This window comes from Pogoniulus pusillus, chromosome 29 (genome assembly GCF_015220805.1).
Source record: "Pogoniulus pusillus isolate bPogPus1 chromosome 29, bPogPus1.pri, whole genome shotgun sequence".
Taxonomy (NCBI): Eukaryota; Metazoa; Chordata; class Aves; order Piciformes; family Lybiidae; genus Pogoniulus; species Pogoniulus pusillus.
This window is the reverse complement of record NC_087292.1, coordinates 6,967,684-6,981,031: the sequence shown is the minus strand read 5'-3', so window position 1 is coordinate 6,981,031 and position 13,348 is coordinate 6,967,684. Positions and strand designations below refer to the sequence as shown.

At 50.1% G+C, this 13,348-nt stretch overlaps 1 protein-coding gene across 3 annotated transcripts in view; it reads left to right on the top strand.

The window, feature by feature from the left end:
• The window catches only part of ZHX3 (zinc fingers and homeoboxes 3), a 60,705-nt gene extending 47,678 nt beyond the window's left edge, over nucleotides 1-13,027 (top strand). For all 3 annotated transcript variants that reach the window (XM_064167901.1, XM_064167899.1, XM_064167900.1), the window contains 2 exons: nucleotides 2,852-5,782; nucleotides 7,212-13,027. In XM_064167901.1, the coding sequence (XP_064023971.1) occupies nucleotides 3,010-5,782; nucleotides 7,212-7,222 (2,784 nt within the window). In that variant the 5' untranslated portion in view covers nucleotides 2,852-3,009 and the 3' untranslated portion in view covers nucleotides 7,223-13,027. The remainder of the gene's footprint in view (nucleotides 1-2,851; nucleotides 5,783-7,211) is intronic.
• Nucleotides 13,028-13,348: the final 321 nt, after the last annotated feature.

Here is a 13,348-nt window from a genome sequence, read left to right as displayed (position 1 = left end):
TCAACCTTTAAAGCTAGATTTTGTAGCCTTCAGGCTGCACTTAGTGTTTTTTTTTTTCCCCCCCCTAATTGGCTGGACTTGGAAAGGTCATCGTACCCTGCTAGATTGTGTAATATTTAACTTAGCATCAAAAATGAGGAGCTTGGGACTGGTGTCAAATATGATGCAGTTCCCTTCTGAATAGCAAAGCCCATTCATAGTCATCCAAGTATTCGACTTGCTGGTGCTAATGAATAACTTTCTGGACCTCTGCAGAGGGGAAGACTAACCACGAAAAGGTGGGATGAGAGCAGCATAAAGCAGGTATTGAGAGCGTGAATTTGCACTGTGTAAATCCACATCACAGCTTTAATCCCTTTTTCATTTCTCTCATTCCCCCCCCACCTCCCCACCCCCTCCAGGTTATAAATTCTAGCTTTTTCCTGAAGCCTTAGCATAGCAAACAGTCTTTCCTGACGCCAAGTTGGGTGATGACTAACACTATTTACAGGGCTGTTTTGTAATCTCAGCTCAGCCCACATTAACGGGAAGTTACGTTTTCCCATCAGTGCTTTAAACGCTGCCTGAGAGCTGCTGAGGCCAATCGGCCATCCAGGCTCTGTCGCCTGGAAAAAATGATGTCAGCTTTCCCAACAGTTTGTTACAAAATTCCTGGTGAAGTTAGAGAGGTCAGATTGTACTTCCTCTGTTTTGAGTTTTGGGTTTGGTTTCTGGTTGTTGGGCTTCTTTCTTTTGCACCAGGAGCTTTCCATTGCTCTGTTCTAAAAGCTACCGGCAGCAATAAGCAGGGGAGGTATTGCATAAACACCACCAAGTCATTTGCCTGCTCGGCATTTCTGGCTGTCTGAGATCAGCTCAGAATATCTGATAGGAGAAAGCTCCTGGTGCACAGCTGCTGTGACTGATAGGAGTTACCTTGTGAGTCAGCTGGTAGGATGGTAAGTTGGTCTATTTTTGTTTCAAAGTTCAAGTTTTTGTGAGTGTGTTACAAAGCTCACGGTGCTGCGAGAGTAAATCCCAGGCAGACCTGGCACAGCGTCTTTGTGGCGTGAATCAGTGCATCCATATGCTTCCAAGGGACCTGGCAGGCTGGAAAAATACCTCTTGAGCCCTGTGTTTGGAAGGGGGGAAAAAAACAGAGCTGCTGTAAAAACAAAAACCGTTGGTGGAGGGGTTAAGGCAGAGATTCGTGCTCCCTCTGATGTGCTGCTTTCCCTGTCGTTGGAATGTCACCAGGCAAGTGACTCCTGGTGCCAGCACCAGCAGACAGCTCTGCTGCCCTCGGATCGTGAGCTCCAGCACGGAGCATCCGTGGTGCAGATGGTGAAGCTGTGGCAGGCCAGCAATAAGGTTCTGGACCATGCTCCGGTTTCCACAGGCTGGAGCAGTTTGGGAACTGCTTTAGCTTCAGAAAAATGAAAACAATTTCCTTGTTTTTAACTCCCTCCCAATGCCTCTCCCTTTTCTTCTCTTCCTGGTTTGACAGATCTCTGATCACCCCATGCCTAGCAAAACGTGTGAATGCCAAAGGCTGAAAATGTCGTGGGACAGGGAAAGGTTGGAAGCAAGGAATGTCTTTGTGATGCTGCTGTTGAGTTCTGGGGCCTTTCCTCCTCCTGTAGTCCAGCTGAAGATTTGACAGATACTATCAAAGTAATGAAGTGTGCACAGGGTGAGGAGGGAATCTCACAAAAGCTCTGTGAGCTTATTGAACACGGAGAGCCGAAACTGGCCAGAAGGACCGGGGCAGGCATCATCACCTTGTGCTTGGCACTGATGAGGCTGCACCTGGAATACTTGGTTCAGTTCAGGGCTCCTCATTAGAAGGGCATTGAGTTGCTGGAGCAGATACAGAGAAGAGAAATGAAGCTGGTGAAGACTCTGGAGAACAGGTGTGGTGAGGAACAGCTGAGGGAACTGGGGTTGTTCAGCCTGGACAAAAGGAGGCTTGGGGGAGACCTTCTGGAGCCAAGTAGGGGTTTGTCTGTCCTCCCTTGTAGGAAGTGATAAGACAAGAGGAAATGGCCTCAAGTTGCACCAGGGAAGGTATAGATTGGACATCAGGAACAATTTTTTTCCCCAGAAGGGTTGTCAAGCTCTTAAAACAGGCTGCCCAGGACAGTGGTGGAGTCTCCATCCTTGAAATGATAAAAACCATGGAGATGTATTGTAGGGCATAGTTTAGTGGTGATCTGTCAGGGTTACCAGTCAGACCTGGTGATCTTAGAGGTCTTTTCCACCCTAAGCAATTCTGTGTCTCTATGAAAATACATGGCCCTGGCTGCAGCCTCCTTGCTCTCTGCAGCAGAGCTCTGGGCATGCCTGCGTGCAGAGGTCCTTGGCATGGGTACGGTGCACTGAGCTGGCCAGGAACTTCCTGACACAATGCTTGGAAAATGCCAATTTTGAAGAAATTAAAACGTTCTGTGGGGAACTTTTGCTATTTCATCAGTTTTTTTGCGATGGAAAAACCTGGGGTGACCCTGCCTGGTATCACCTCCTGCTTGCTGCCAAGCCAGGAGCCTGGGCACGCAGAGAGCCCAGGCACTGCTGTCTGAGCTGAGATACCAATTATGGGTCTTGGCAAGGTGAGAGGAAATTTTGGTGATTTTCCTCCTCAAATGAGATTTTGATGTGGGCCTTAGAAGAGGCATGTTTGTGTTTTTGATACTAAACAGGTAGATCACAGGTTTGTATGTGTGAAGAGAGAGTAAATCCAAGGTCAAGTCAAAAATTTCCAGCGGAAGAGGCTGAAAATGATTTATTGAGTGAAACAGTTAAAGAGCAGGACAGTTGTGCTTTGTCTAATGCCAAAGGAACTAACCTCTCCTCTCTCTCTCCTTGTCATCAGGTTCAGTGGCAAATATGAACATTTGTCACCACTTGACAACAACTCCTTGGGACATCATGAATTTGCTGGAATCTAGACCACAGAGCACTTACAATAGCACCTTTTAAGTTTGCATTTAAGTTGAAGAAACAAAATAATCAGCTGGACCAATCGTAGTGATGGCTAGCAAAAGAAAATCCACAACTCCTTGCATGATACCAGTGAAAACACTGGTGCTTCAGGAGACTGAGCTGGACACTGTAGAGGATGATGGTGAAGGAACACAACAGGATGCTCCAGCAGAAGGGCCAGCAGCTAGCGACGCTGGTGCCAGTACCAGTAATAATGGAGCTTTGTCTAATGGGCACCGTGGTATTGCTGATGGTGACACTTATATTTGCAAGTCTTGTGACTTTGGAACTCAAGAGGCTCATCAGTTCTTTGCACACTTGGACTCTGAGCACTTAGACTTTAACAAGGACCCTGCGTTTGCCTGTGTCGCCTGCAGCTTTCTGGCAAATAGCCAGGAAGGGCTCTCACACCACAACGCAGAGTCACACGCTGGTGAGATGAACTTCATCTGGAGGGTGGCTAAGCAGGACAATCGTACGACTGTGGAGCAAAGTCTCTGCGAGACCACCAGCAGCCATGACCCTCCAGGAGAGGTCCCTGAAGAAGGGGCGGATGGCCAGTCTGAAATTATCATTACCAAAACCCCCATCATGAAGATAATGAAAGGTAAACCTGAGGCCAAAAAAATCCACACGCTGAAGGAGAACGTGTCAAGCCAGCTAGGCAGTGAGTTGGAGGCAAAAGATGGAGAGCATTCATTCCCAAATGGGTCTGTGCCAGTCAGCCAGCCCGCTGCAGGCTCAACAAAATCATCTCATATTGTGAATGGCTCCATCATAGGAAATGTGCCAGTTCTTCAGGCAGGTGTTGCACAACTTGTGTCACTGCAGCAGCAACCCCCATTGCATCAGCAGCTACCTACTTCCAAGTCCCTTCCCAAGGTGATGATCCCCCTGAGCAGCATTCCAACGTACAATGCCGCCATGGACTCCAACAGCTTCCTGAAGAACTCCTTCCACAAGTTCCCCTACCCCACCAAAGCTGAGCTCTGCTACTTGACCGTGGTAACAAAGTACCCAGAAGAGCAGCTGAAGATCTGGTTCACTGCCCAGAGGCTGAAGCAGGGCATCAGCTGGTCACCAGAGGAGATCGAGGACGCCAGGAAGAAGATGTTCAACACGGTGATTCAGTCCGTACCGCAGCCCACCATTACAGTCTTGAACACGCCGCTGGTCGCGAATCCCGGGACCATGCCCCATCTTATTCAGGCCACTTTACCAGGCCACGTGGTGGGGCAGCCAGAGGGGACAGGGGGCCTGCTGGTCACGCAGCCCATCATGGCAAATGGATTGAAGGGCACCAGCTCGTCCTTCACCTTGTCGGTGACTTCTGTCCCCAAGGTGCAGCCTACAGCACAGCACAGCACGGTCAGCTCCAGCAACACGTCCGGGGTAAAGGTGGTCAACAGCGGCCAGTCGCTGCTCACTGCCTGCCCAGCCATCTCCTCCCAGACCTTCCTGGATCCCAATGTCTACAAAAATAAGAAGTCCCATGAGCAGCTCTCAGCCTTGAAAGGCAGCTTCTGCAGAAACCAGTTCCCTGGCCAGGCTGAAGTCGAGCGGCTGACGAAAATCACAGGCCTGTCCACCAAGGAGATCCGAAAGTGGTTCAGCGATAGGAGGTACCACTACAGGAACGTGCGAGGCGGCCGGGCCGCCTTCCCCGGAGACAGCGCTCTCGACTCCCTGCCCGAGGTACCCTTCGATGTCTCCTCCAGAGGAGCTGAGCTGAGCCCTGCAGCAGCGGCGGCTGTGCCAGCCGCTCACCACCCGCCACGCCGGCAGTCATGGCACCAGGCACCCGACTTCACGCCAACCAAGTACAAGGAGCGGGCACCAGAGCAGCTGAAGGCCCTGGAGAGCAGTTTTGCCCAAAATCCCCTTCCCGCAGAGGAAGAAGTGAACCGCCTGAGGGGAGAGACAAAGATGACCCGGAGGGAGATCGATAGCTGGTTCTCCGAGAGGAGGAAGAAGAAGGTGGCAGAGGAAAATAAGAAGGTGGAGGAAGCGACTCCGCAGGAGGAGGAGGAGGCAGAAAATGGTGGCAAGGAAGGAGAGGACTCCTCAGATGAGTTGAAAGCTGCAAGTGAAAATGGCTCAGTCGATGCCTCCGGCAACAACCTGAGCTCGGCCGAGCGGAAAGTGAATCCCATCAAAATCAACCTGAAGAACCTCCGAGTGACCGAGTCCAACGGCAAAGACGAGGCACCAGGGGCCAGTGCCAGCGAGAAAGGGGACGGCGGCTCCAGCCGACCCCCCACGCCTCCAAAAACCAAAGTGAACTTCAAGAAGACAGCCCAGCAGCGGCACCTGCTGAAGCAGATGTTCGTGCAGACCCAGCGGCCCACCAACCAGGAGTACGACGCCATCGTGTCCCAGACGGGGCTGCCGCGGGCGGAGGTCATTCGCTGGTTCGGGGACAGCCGGTACGGCTACAAGAACGGGCAGCTGAAGTGGTATGAGAACTACAGGAGGGGCGTTTTCCCCCCGGGGCTGGTGGAGGTCAGCCCCGCGGGGCGGGAGGTGCTGGAGGAGTACTACGAGAAGCACAAGGCGCTGCGGGACGAGGACCTGCCCACGCTGTGCGAGCGCTCCCACCTCAGCGCCCAGCAGCTCAAGGTGTGGTTCGCCGTGAAGGCGGAGGAGGAGAGCAAGGCCACCGGCCCCGAGGAGCCTGGCGGTGAGGCGGCGGGAAGCCAGAAGGGGCCGTGTGAGGCTGGCTCGGAGGTGTCGGAGAGCAGCGAGTCGTGGGAGCCGGGCGGCCAGGAAGGCAGCGCTGCGACTCCTGATGCTCCCGGCCCACCGCCGCCTGCACGGCTTGGTAAGACCCCTGCCGTGGCGGGGCTGGCTCTGCCGGGGGCTGGGTGAGCGTGGGGCGTGGAGCCTTTCCTTTTAGTAAAAGGGTTTAGTGTCCGGTCCTGCTGTTTGGGATTTAACCAAGGAAATGGTGAAGAAATCCCTGGGGAAGAAGGATGAGGAGAGCCTGGTGAGATGCCCTGAGTGCTGCTGCCCACCTGCCCCTGCCTGCCTTGATCGCTGGATCCTGGCTCCGCTCAGAAGCCAATTCTTGGCTTCATTTTAAGCCTAAGTAAAACCAGCAGGAGCATTTGGCTGCTTTACCTGTCCCTGAGGAAGGTGACCCTTGGGGATGAGTATTTAGGAAGAAAGGGGCTTGGCTGCTGTGTCCCATGCCATAGGCAAGATTCTTCCGTGCCTCCCCTAGCTTTGGGCAGCAGATGTAATCCTGGCAAGAGCCTCCTCCCTTCTCTCTCCTCCTGCCATCTCTGCAGATGTGAACCTCCTTGCTGGGTGCAGGGCGAGGCTCGAGTGGTAAAGATGCAGGGTACAAGGAGGGGAGGCATGGAGAGCTGGTGTTAGCAGCTGCCGGCCCTACCCCTCCTCCAGGACTCACTGTTGAAAGGCATGTGTGTGTGTGCACATGGATGGAGAGGAGAGGTGGTTTCCACACTCTCCCTGGGCACTTCAGAAGCGCAGCTGGGGTCCGTTTCCTCCCTGGCTGGGCTCCCACCAGATGGGGATGGCCAAATGCTCACCCTGTCCCAGCATGGGGCTGTGCAGCCCCTCACCTACTCCATGCACACAGCTCCTTGCCAGTGTGCTGGGCAGCTGGGATATTCTCCAGCCCTCTCACACGCTTCTGCCATGGCTGAAGGCCCTCATGGAACATGACCCAGTGAGATCCATTGCTGTCTTCCCCTGTCTGGTTTGGAAGAGATGGAACTTGGGTTTGACAGAGGCCCTGCCCTTCCTGCAGCTGATAGATCTGGATGTGCACTGCCCTGTGCTCTTTGCTGGGGAGCAGCTGCAGCCTCAGGCATGTTTTTGGGTAAGGGTAGTGTGTTTCTGCCCATACCAGGGAGATGTCTGCTCCTCTGCTAGCACCCTCCAAGCATGGCTTTATGCCACCCAGAGCAACGTGGTCCTGTCACCTCTCATGGCACAGAGGAAGAAGGTACTCAGTGAGAGTGCACAGCTTTGGACTGCTGTGGGCTGTGTCATGCCTCAGCCCTGCTGCTGGCCAAACCCCAGCTCCACTCCCACGAGGATTTTAAGTTTCCTGGCCCTTATGAGTGGGCCTGGCCTTTTTCCACAGCTGACTCCATTGAGGCTCCCAGCTTTGCCTATCCTAAGGAAATCTCTATACTCCTTCCTCCTCACTCAGCACCCCATGTGGATTTCAGACCCCTGTATCAAGCCAAAGCATCTCTGACATCTCTGTTCTTTTTCAGAAACAGACTGAGCTGAAACCACCAGCCCTGGAGGATCTGCTTTTATCCTTGAGAAAAAAAATTTTGGTCTTTAAGAAACCCATGGGCAGACATGATCCAAGCCTCAGGAGCAGGACGTGGTGATAAAGCACTGCCATAAATGAGACCTTTGAGCATAGCACACAGGAGAGCACACATGCAAAAACTGGGCACTTGGTGCAGAGCTCTCAGTGGCCTGGCTGAGGAGATGGCTGAGAGCTGGCGGAGGTGGGGGTCAGCTTGCACCCAGGAAAGAGGATGCTCTTGTCTGCTTTCCAGTGGACAGACTTTCAGATTTCATATTCATATACCAATGCCTACAGCTGCCTATACAAGCATAACAAATCTCAGACATTGTGTAAACAAGGTCATTGCTTAGATATGGACTATCATGGCACAGTACTTTTTTCCTTTTTGGTTTTGGGGTTTTTCCTTCATCTGTCCTTTAAAGGTGTTTGTTCTCTAAAGGTTGGCATGGCTGCACAGATGCTCTCTGCCCTTTATGGTCCTTAAGCCCTGCAGTGAAGGGCTTTGCAGGCATACAAGCGTGTGTTAGGAAAGGAAAGGTATCTGAGAAGGAAACAGCCAGCCTTGCAGTGGGAGTGGAGTGAGATTTCTCACCCCTGCAGATGAGGTTCAGTTTAGCATCTCCAATAAGCAGCAGGTTCCCAGACCCAGACAACCCAGGCGGTGTAATTTGGTGTCGTTCATCCTTTCCCCCTGCGCTCCTGGAGACTGACTGCAGCAGGCTATTAAATCTCCAAGTCTCTCTTTAATCACCGAGAACTAGCACATCATAATTTTTCCATCCTGACCTGGAATCCTTTTCATTGTTCAGAGAGAACAAGCTGTTCTTCAGAGAACAAACACAGCGAGCAGGCAGTGTTGCTGTGAGTGGTTCAAGTCATTGTCTCCAAGGGATTGGCGAGGCAGCAGCTCTTCTGCAATCAGGAAGTTTCCCTCTTGCAGCCCTACATGACAGATCTCCTGCAGCAGCGCTGGGAGCCTCAAGTGGTTGCTCCAGCCTTTTTTTTTTTTCTGTTTTATTTATCCCTTGGATGCTTTTTTTTCCTTCCCCCCCCTCTCCAGTTTATCTGGTGAAAGAACAAAAAAAGTTTCCCAGTTAACCTTCCTGCTTCCCAGTCCCTGTACCTTTTTAACGTGCCCGTGTCATTTTGAGTGGTTGCTGTGATGCAACTACTTGAAGATTTACTCTTTTTAGTATTCTTTTCTAATAGAAAACAAGATCTAGAAGGGAAACTCTTGAGCTGCATAGTCCAGCCAAATGCTGTGTCAGACTGCTCTGTCACAAACAAATCAAATCCCAGCTCAAAATTGGTTCCATGTCTTGCCTTCACTTTTGCTCTTGGAAGGCTATTCCAGAACTTCACTGCCTTTGAAGGGTCAAGAAACTTTATTTAAAGTTCTAGTTTGAATTACTTGGTGGCTGGTTCATTCCTGGTTTGCTTTGGAGCCAACATTGTCCTTTAACTTAAATAGATTTTGGTGTTCGTCCACTGATGTATTTATGGAGAGTAGTCCTGGCTCCTTTTTTTTTTCCAAGCTAGCTCAGCCAAGCTTTTTCAGTAGAAGGTTTTTATTTAGTGAGAGCTTTTTAATGTGGGAGACTTTATTGTTGGTGGTAAATGATATTTATTAGATGGGTGGGTAGCAAGCCCCAAAGGATCGGATCCAGAGGTTTACAGAACAATCTGGTTTAAAAACAAAACAGCTCTTTCAGAACCTCTTCCAAGGATGGTGTCTGATTTCTACCTTCAACTGCCCTTGATTTCCAATTCTTTCCTCCCTGCTCTAAGAGGCTGCCTTGCTGAGCATCTGGGAAGGATTTAATCTCTCAATGCTTTGCTTCCTCTCACCTGGTGGTACTTAGTGGGTGCTGGTGCTGAGCTCCCTGGGCATATGGTGTAACCCCTGGGGCCAAGCCTGAGCATCTGCTTCAGTAGGAGTGACCTGCAGCCTACAGAGATGGGGCAGTTTGCTGCAATCAGCCCTTAGCAGTCAGACAAACCCTCCCCAAAACACTGTGAGCAGGGGTGGTGCTGGCTGGGAGCACCCTGCTGTGACACCTGGCTCCCCAGGCATCCCTCGGGAAGCACTATTGCTGGTCATGCCACGATTGGAGCAGCCATCCCACCTCGGCCTCGTGTTGGCTCAGCCGGGCAGCATCCCTGCCGCCCTCCTCCAGCAGAGCAGGCCAGCTGCACTGCAAAGGCAGCCAGAGCCCCAGGGGTTCAATCCTGCACACCTTGAAATGTCACAGGTGATAGGAAGAGCTGGGTGGTCCTAGAGCTGGAGGGAGCAGATCTGGGAGCCGTGCAGCCTGAGAGAATGTGCGTACAGTGATACCTTCAGAGAACAAATACAGGTAGGTCAAGTTACTCTCTAGTGTCTATGTACTTGCAGGTTTATTTAAGTACACATATAATACAGTTCAGATATGCCATTGATTCTTTATTGCATTAAGAGGTACATTAAAAATGTACACTTTTACTAACTACTTGCTATATAAATACTTGGGAAGTGTAGTTTGCCCATTCAAGGTGATTTTCTGTGGGGTTTTTGGTGTACACTTAAGGGCCTATGGCTAATTGGAAGAGTGATCCCCGCTCCATCTACAGGAATGCTGAAGGACGGTGGTGTGAACTGGCCCCCCTGAGCCATTTGTCCATGCACTAGCTGAGATGTTTTGCACTCGGATTGGATCTGGCCAGTTTTCCAGGAAAAAAAAAAGGAAAATAAAATTGAAAAGAGAAGTCTTTTGAGCTAGAGGGAGAACTTCCCGGTGTACACAGAAAAAACAGCCTTGAGGGTTGGAAGCTCCTGAGGTTTCTGAGCTTTGTCTCCATGCATTCATACAAGCACAGCAGGAGTTTTTCTTGCTTTTGGGTCAGAGGAATTTTAAAATGTGGTTCCACACAGCCTCCCCTCAGATGTGACAGCAGGGCTAGCAAAGCCCCGTTTCAGGGGGGAGGGCAAGATTTAAAGTAAAAAACCAAAATCAAACAGAAATTGAGTTCCCTTTCTAACTGCTACATTCCTTCTTAGCTATGTTTTTTTTCAGTTGACTTGAAATCCCCCTGTAAGTATAAGCTAAAGGTCTGGAGGGCTTAGCTCTGTAGCCCTGTAGCCCTGTTTCCCTATTGCACCAGTTTTGAATCTGAGAAGCAGGTGTCACCTCCAAACAGGCTCAGGTTTTGGTACAGGATGTGAGAAATGTGTTTGCATCTGAAACTCGAAGGAATAATTGAGAGGTGGCTTGACAGTCCCAGCAAGCAGCTCTTCTGGTGTTGAGAGGAAGTGTCACCACAATTCTCCACGGTGTGTGAATATTTATCATCATCTAATCAAAGATGACTATCTTGACTTGAAAGGAGGGCTGTGAGATAGCGGTTGTGTGGCCAGCATCAGTGAAGAAGGGAAACTGAATTCTTCACCATCAGCTGTGTGAGAGCTTGGGCTCAACAGGCACGTAGGAGCCATCATTTGTAATCCCTGTGAATCTTGTTATTTATGTCTCTGAGGCTGCTTAGATTAAAGGCACAATCCAATTGCTTAATAACCCAAACCCCTGCTTTGTGCCGTGCCTGGCGTGCTCACGTAGAGAGCTGCTGGTTCTTCTGATGCAAGAACAGAGTTACCTGACTCACTACCAGCAAGCCCTCAGGTTTCTAGGCATGGCTCTCTGTTTCATTTGGGTAGCTTATTTTTCAGCTCCTTAATTAGCATCTTGGAAATCTTTTGTTGGTTTGTTTTCTTCAGTAGCAGAGCACTAACCAAACCATGATGTACAGGCTCCTATCTCCAAACCATGATTTACAGGCTCTTATCTCCACCTGCCTGAGAGCCAGATGCTGCTGCACATCCAGCTTGCAGCCATAGCCACGGGAGTGGGCACAGGGGCTTGCTTTGATGCATGGCACATAGGTATTTGGTGCAGCTGCGTATTCCCTCCTTGCCAGGGTCTTGTGTGGGTCACCATGAGAAGCCACTAGCAAAAGCAGTAGCTGCTGGCAGCAGCGAGGAGAAATTCTGTAGGCAGCCCACAGCTGAATGCAGAACACGAACCTGCCCATCCATGCTCCAGAGGCTGGAGCTGCCAGCTACCTGCTTGGTTAATTTGCTGGATGTCCTCTCTCTCCGTGCAGGAGGAAAAGGAGGATGGAGGAGGCTGGGTTCCCATTCAGGATTTGGGCTATGGTTTTGAAGGGATTTTTTTAAGTGAAAAGCAACCCTTTTTGGTCACAAGTAGAAATGTTGTATTCTGTCTTCCCTGCAGTCCTTCTCAGAGATACTACAGAGGCAAGGTGATGGGAAGACAGTGTTTGGAAGCTGGGAATCAGAAGAGGAAGGTGATCTTTCTGCACTTAGACACGAATGAGAAAGTTCACATAACTTTGCACCTTCCCCTCACAGTGATAGTATTTAAAGGACTTGTGAACGTCTCTCCTCTTGCCCAGATGAATTTGGCTTTGCTCTTTACAAATCAATTGGTGGCCCAGTGTGATTCAGCTCACTGCAGCAACCTCTGTAGTAATTAACTCAGCTGAGCACAAAGCCAGCAGGGTAAAATCAGGCAACGCTACACATGGAGGTGGGAGATGAGACCCTTGCAAGCTTCGGTGCCAGTTTATTTTCTGCTGTATGTTGCGCTGGCAGCGGTCCCTGCCAGGAGTGCTGGATTGGCATCACAAAACTTTATCAAGCAGAGCAAGGCAGCTCTGTAACCTAAGCAGCAATTGATTATTTTTGTTACTATTATTACTTCTTATTTCTGTGTTTTCCTGTTATTTTGCCTGTTCCAGTGCAACGTTGGCTGATGTTGGCTATGTATTGATGGCACAGTTAAAAACCACACTTTCCCCTTACTGATGGAAGGTGGTTTTGGGAGGGCTCTTGCTTACTGGTGCTAGTGAAGGTTGGGCTCAGAATCCATGGCCTAGAAAACTTCTTGCTCAAATTGCACTTTCTCTCTGCCCCACCTGGCTCGTGGTGATGTTATGGGTACGTGGCTGTGATCCCCCCCTTGCACACACTAACATTGCACTAAAAGAGAGACTTTGGTGTTGATCACTTTGGTTCTCAGCAGACCACAGAGTCAGCCTAATGGGGTCTCTTTATTTTTTTTTCTTCTTTTGTTTTGTTTTAATTATTGTTATTTAGAAATCATGCTGGTGCTGAGTGACCTGGAACTTTCTTCTTTTTCTTTTAATTTTTTTTTTTTTTTGGCTTGGATTTATCCAAAGGAAAATGTAATTGTAGCTGCAATGGGACCTTTCATAAGGGTGGCCGTGCAGCTAGGGAGCAGAGCGAGGGCTCTGCTGCGTAAACCGTCTTTGTACTGGGGATGTCTGGGGCTGGGGAGGGAGGTTCCAGTGGGCTTATTATTGTGTTTGGTTTTGGTTTTGTTTATTAAGACCAGAATTTTAGCTGGTCACCTTGGCAATCGTGTGAGACAGGAAATAGTTTTTACTTTTGGTAAAGGTTTTAAAGAGATTTAAGTAAAACCACAAATCAAGCAAAGCTGCCTGTGATTGTGGGCTGTGGCTATTACTAGGGCTAGGGTAGCTTGTACCTGCTATGGATGTTGCCTGCTCTTATGCTGAGGGCAAGAACTCCCTGTAGCAACAATGCCACTTCTGAGAAGTGAATGGCAAGTTTCCCTTCCTTTTGTATATGTGGATGTGAGGGTGGACGAGGGGAAGAGCTTGCTTGTACAGTTTGTTGAAATGAAACCAGACATTTTTGGTTGTTCCTAAATAAAGAGCGTAAAAGACGGACCTGAGTTGCCTGGTGATTTGGGGAAGCCCACGCAGTGCAGGGTGATGAAGTACCCCTAGGGATGCCTGGTGCTGATGAGGCCTTCCCTGTGCAGGGAGATGCTTCCTGGTCCAGGAGCAGGCAGTGCTCATCCCTCGTGTGCAGCATTCCTGCAGGGTGAAGTCCAGCAGCATACTAGAGCCTGGATACCACCATCCTAGGAGCTCCCCTCGGAGCCTGAGGTCACTGCTCATCCCCAGTCTGGTTCAGAACAGCATGGTCACAGCTGTGGCACAGCTTGTTTCACTCTTCTGAGTGAGCAACATTCTGGTTATTTTTTA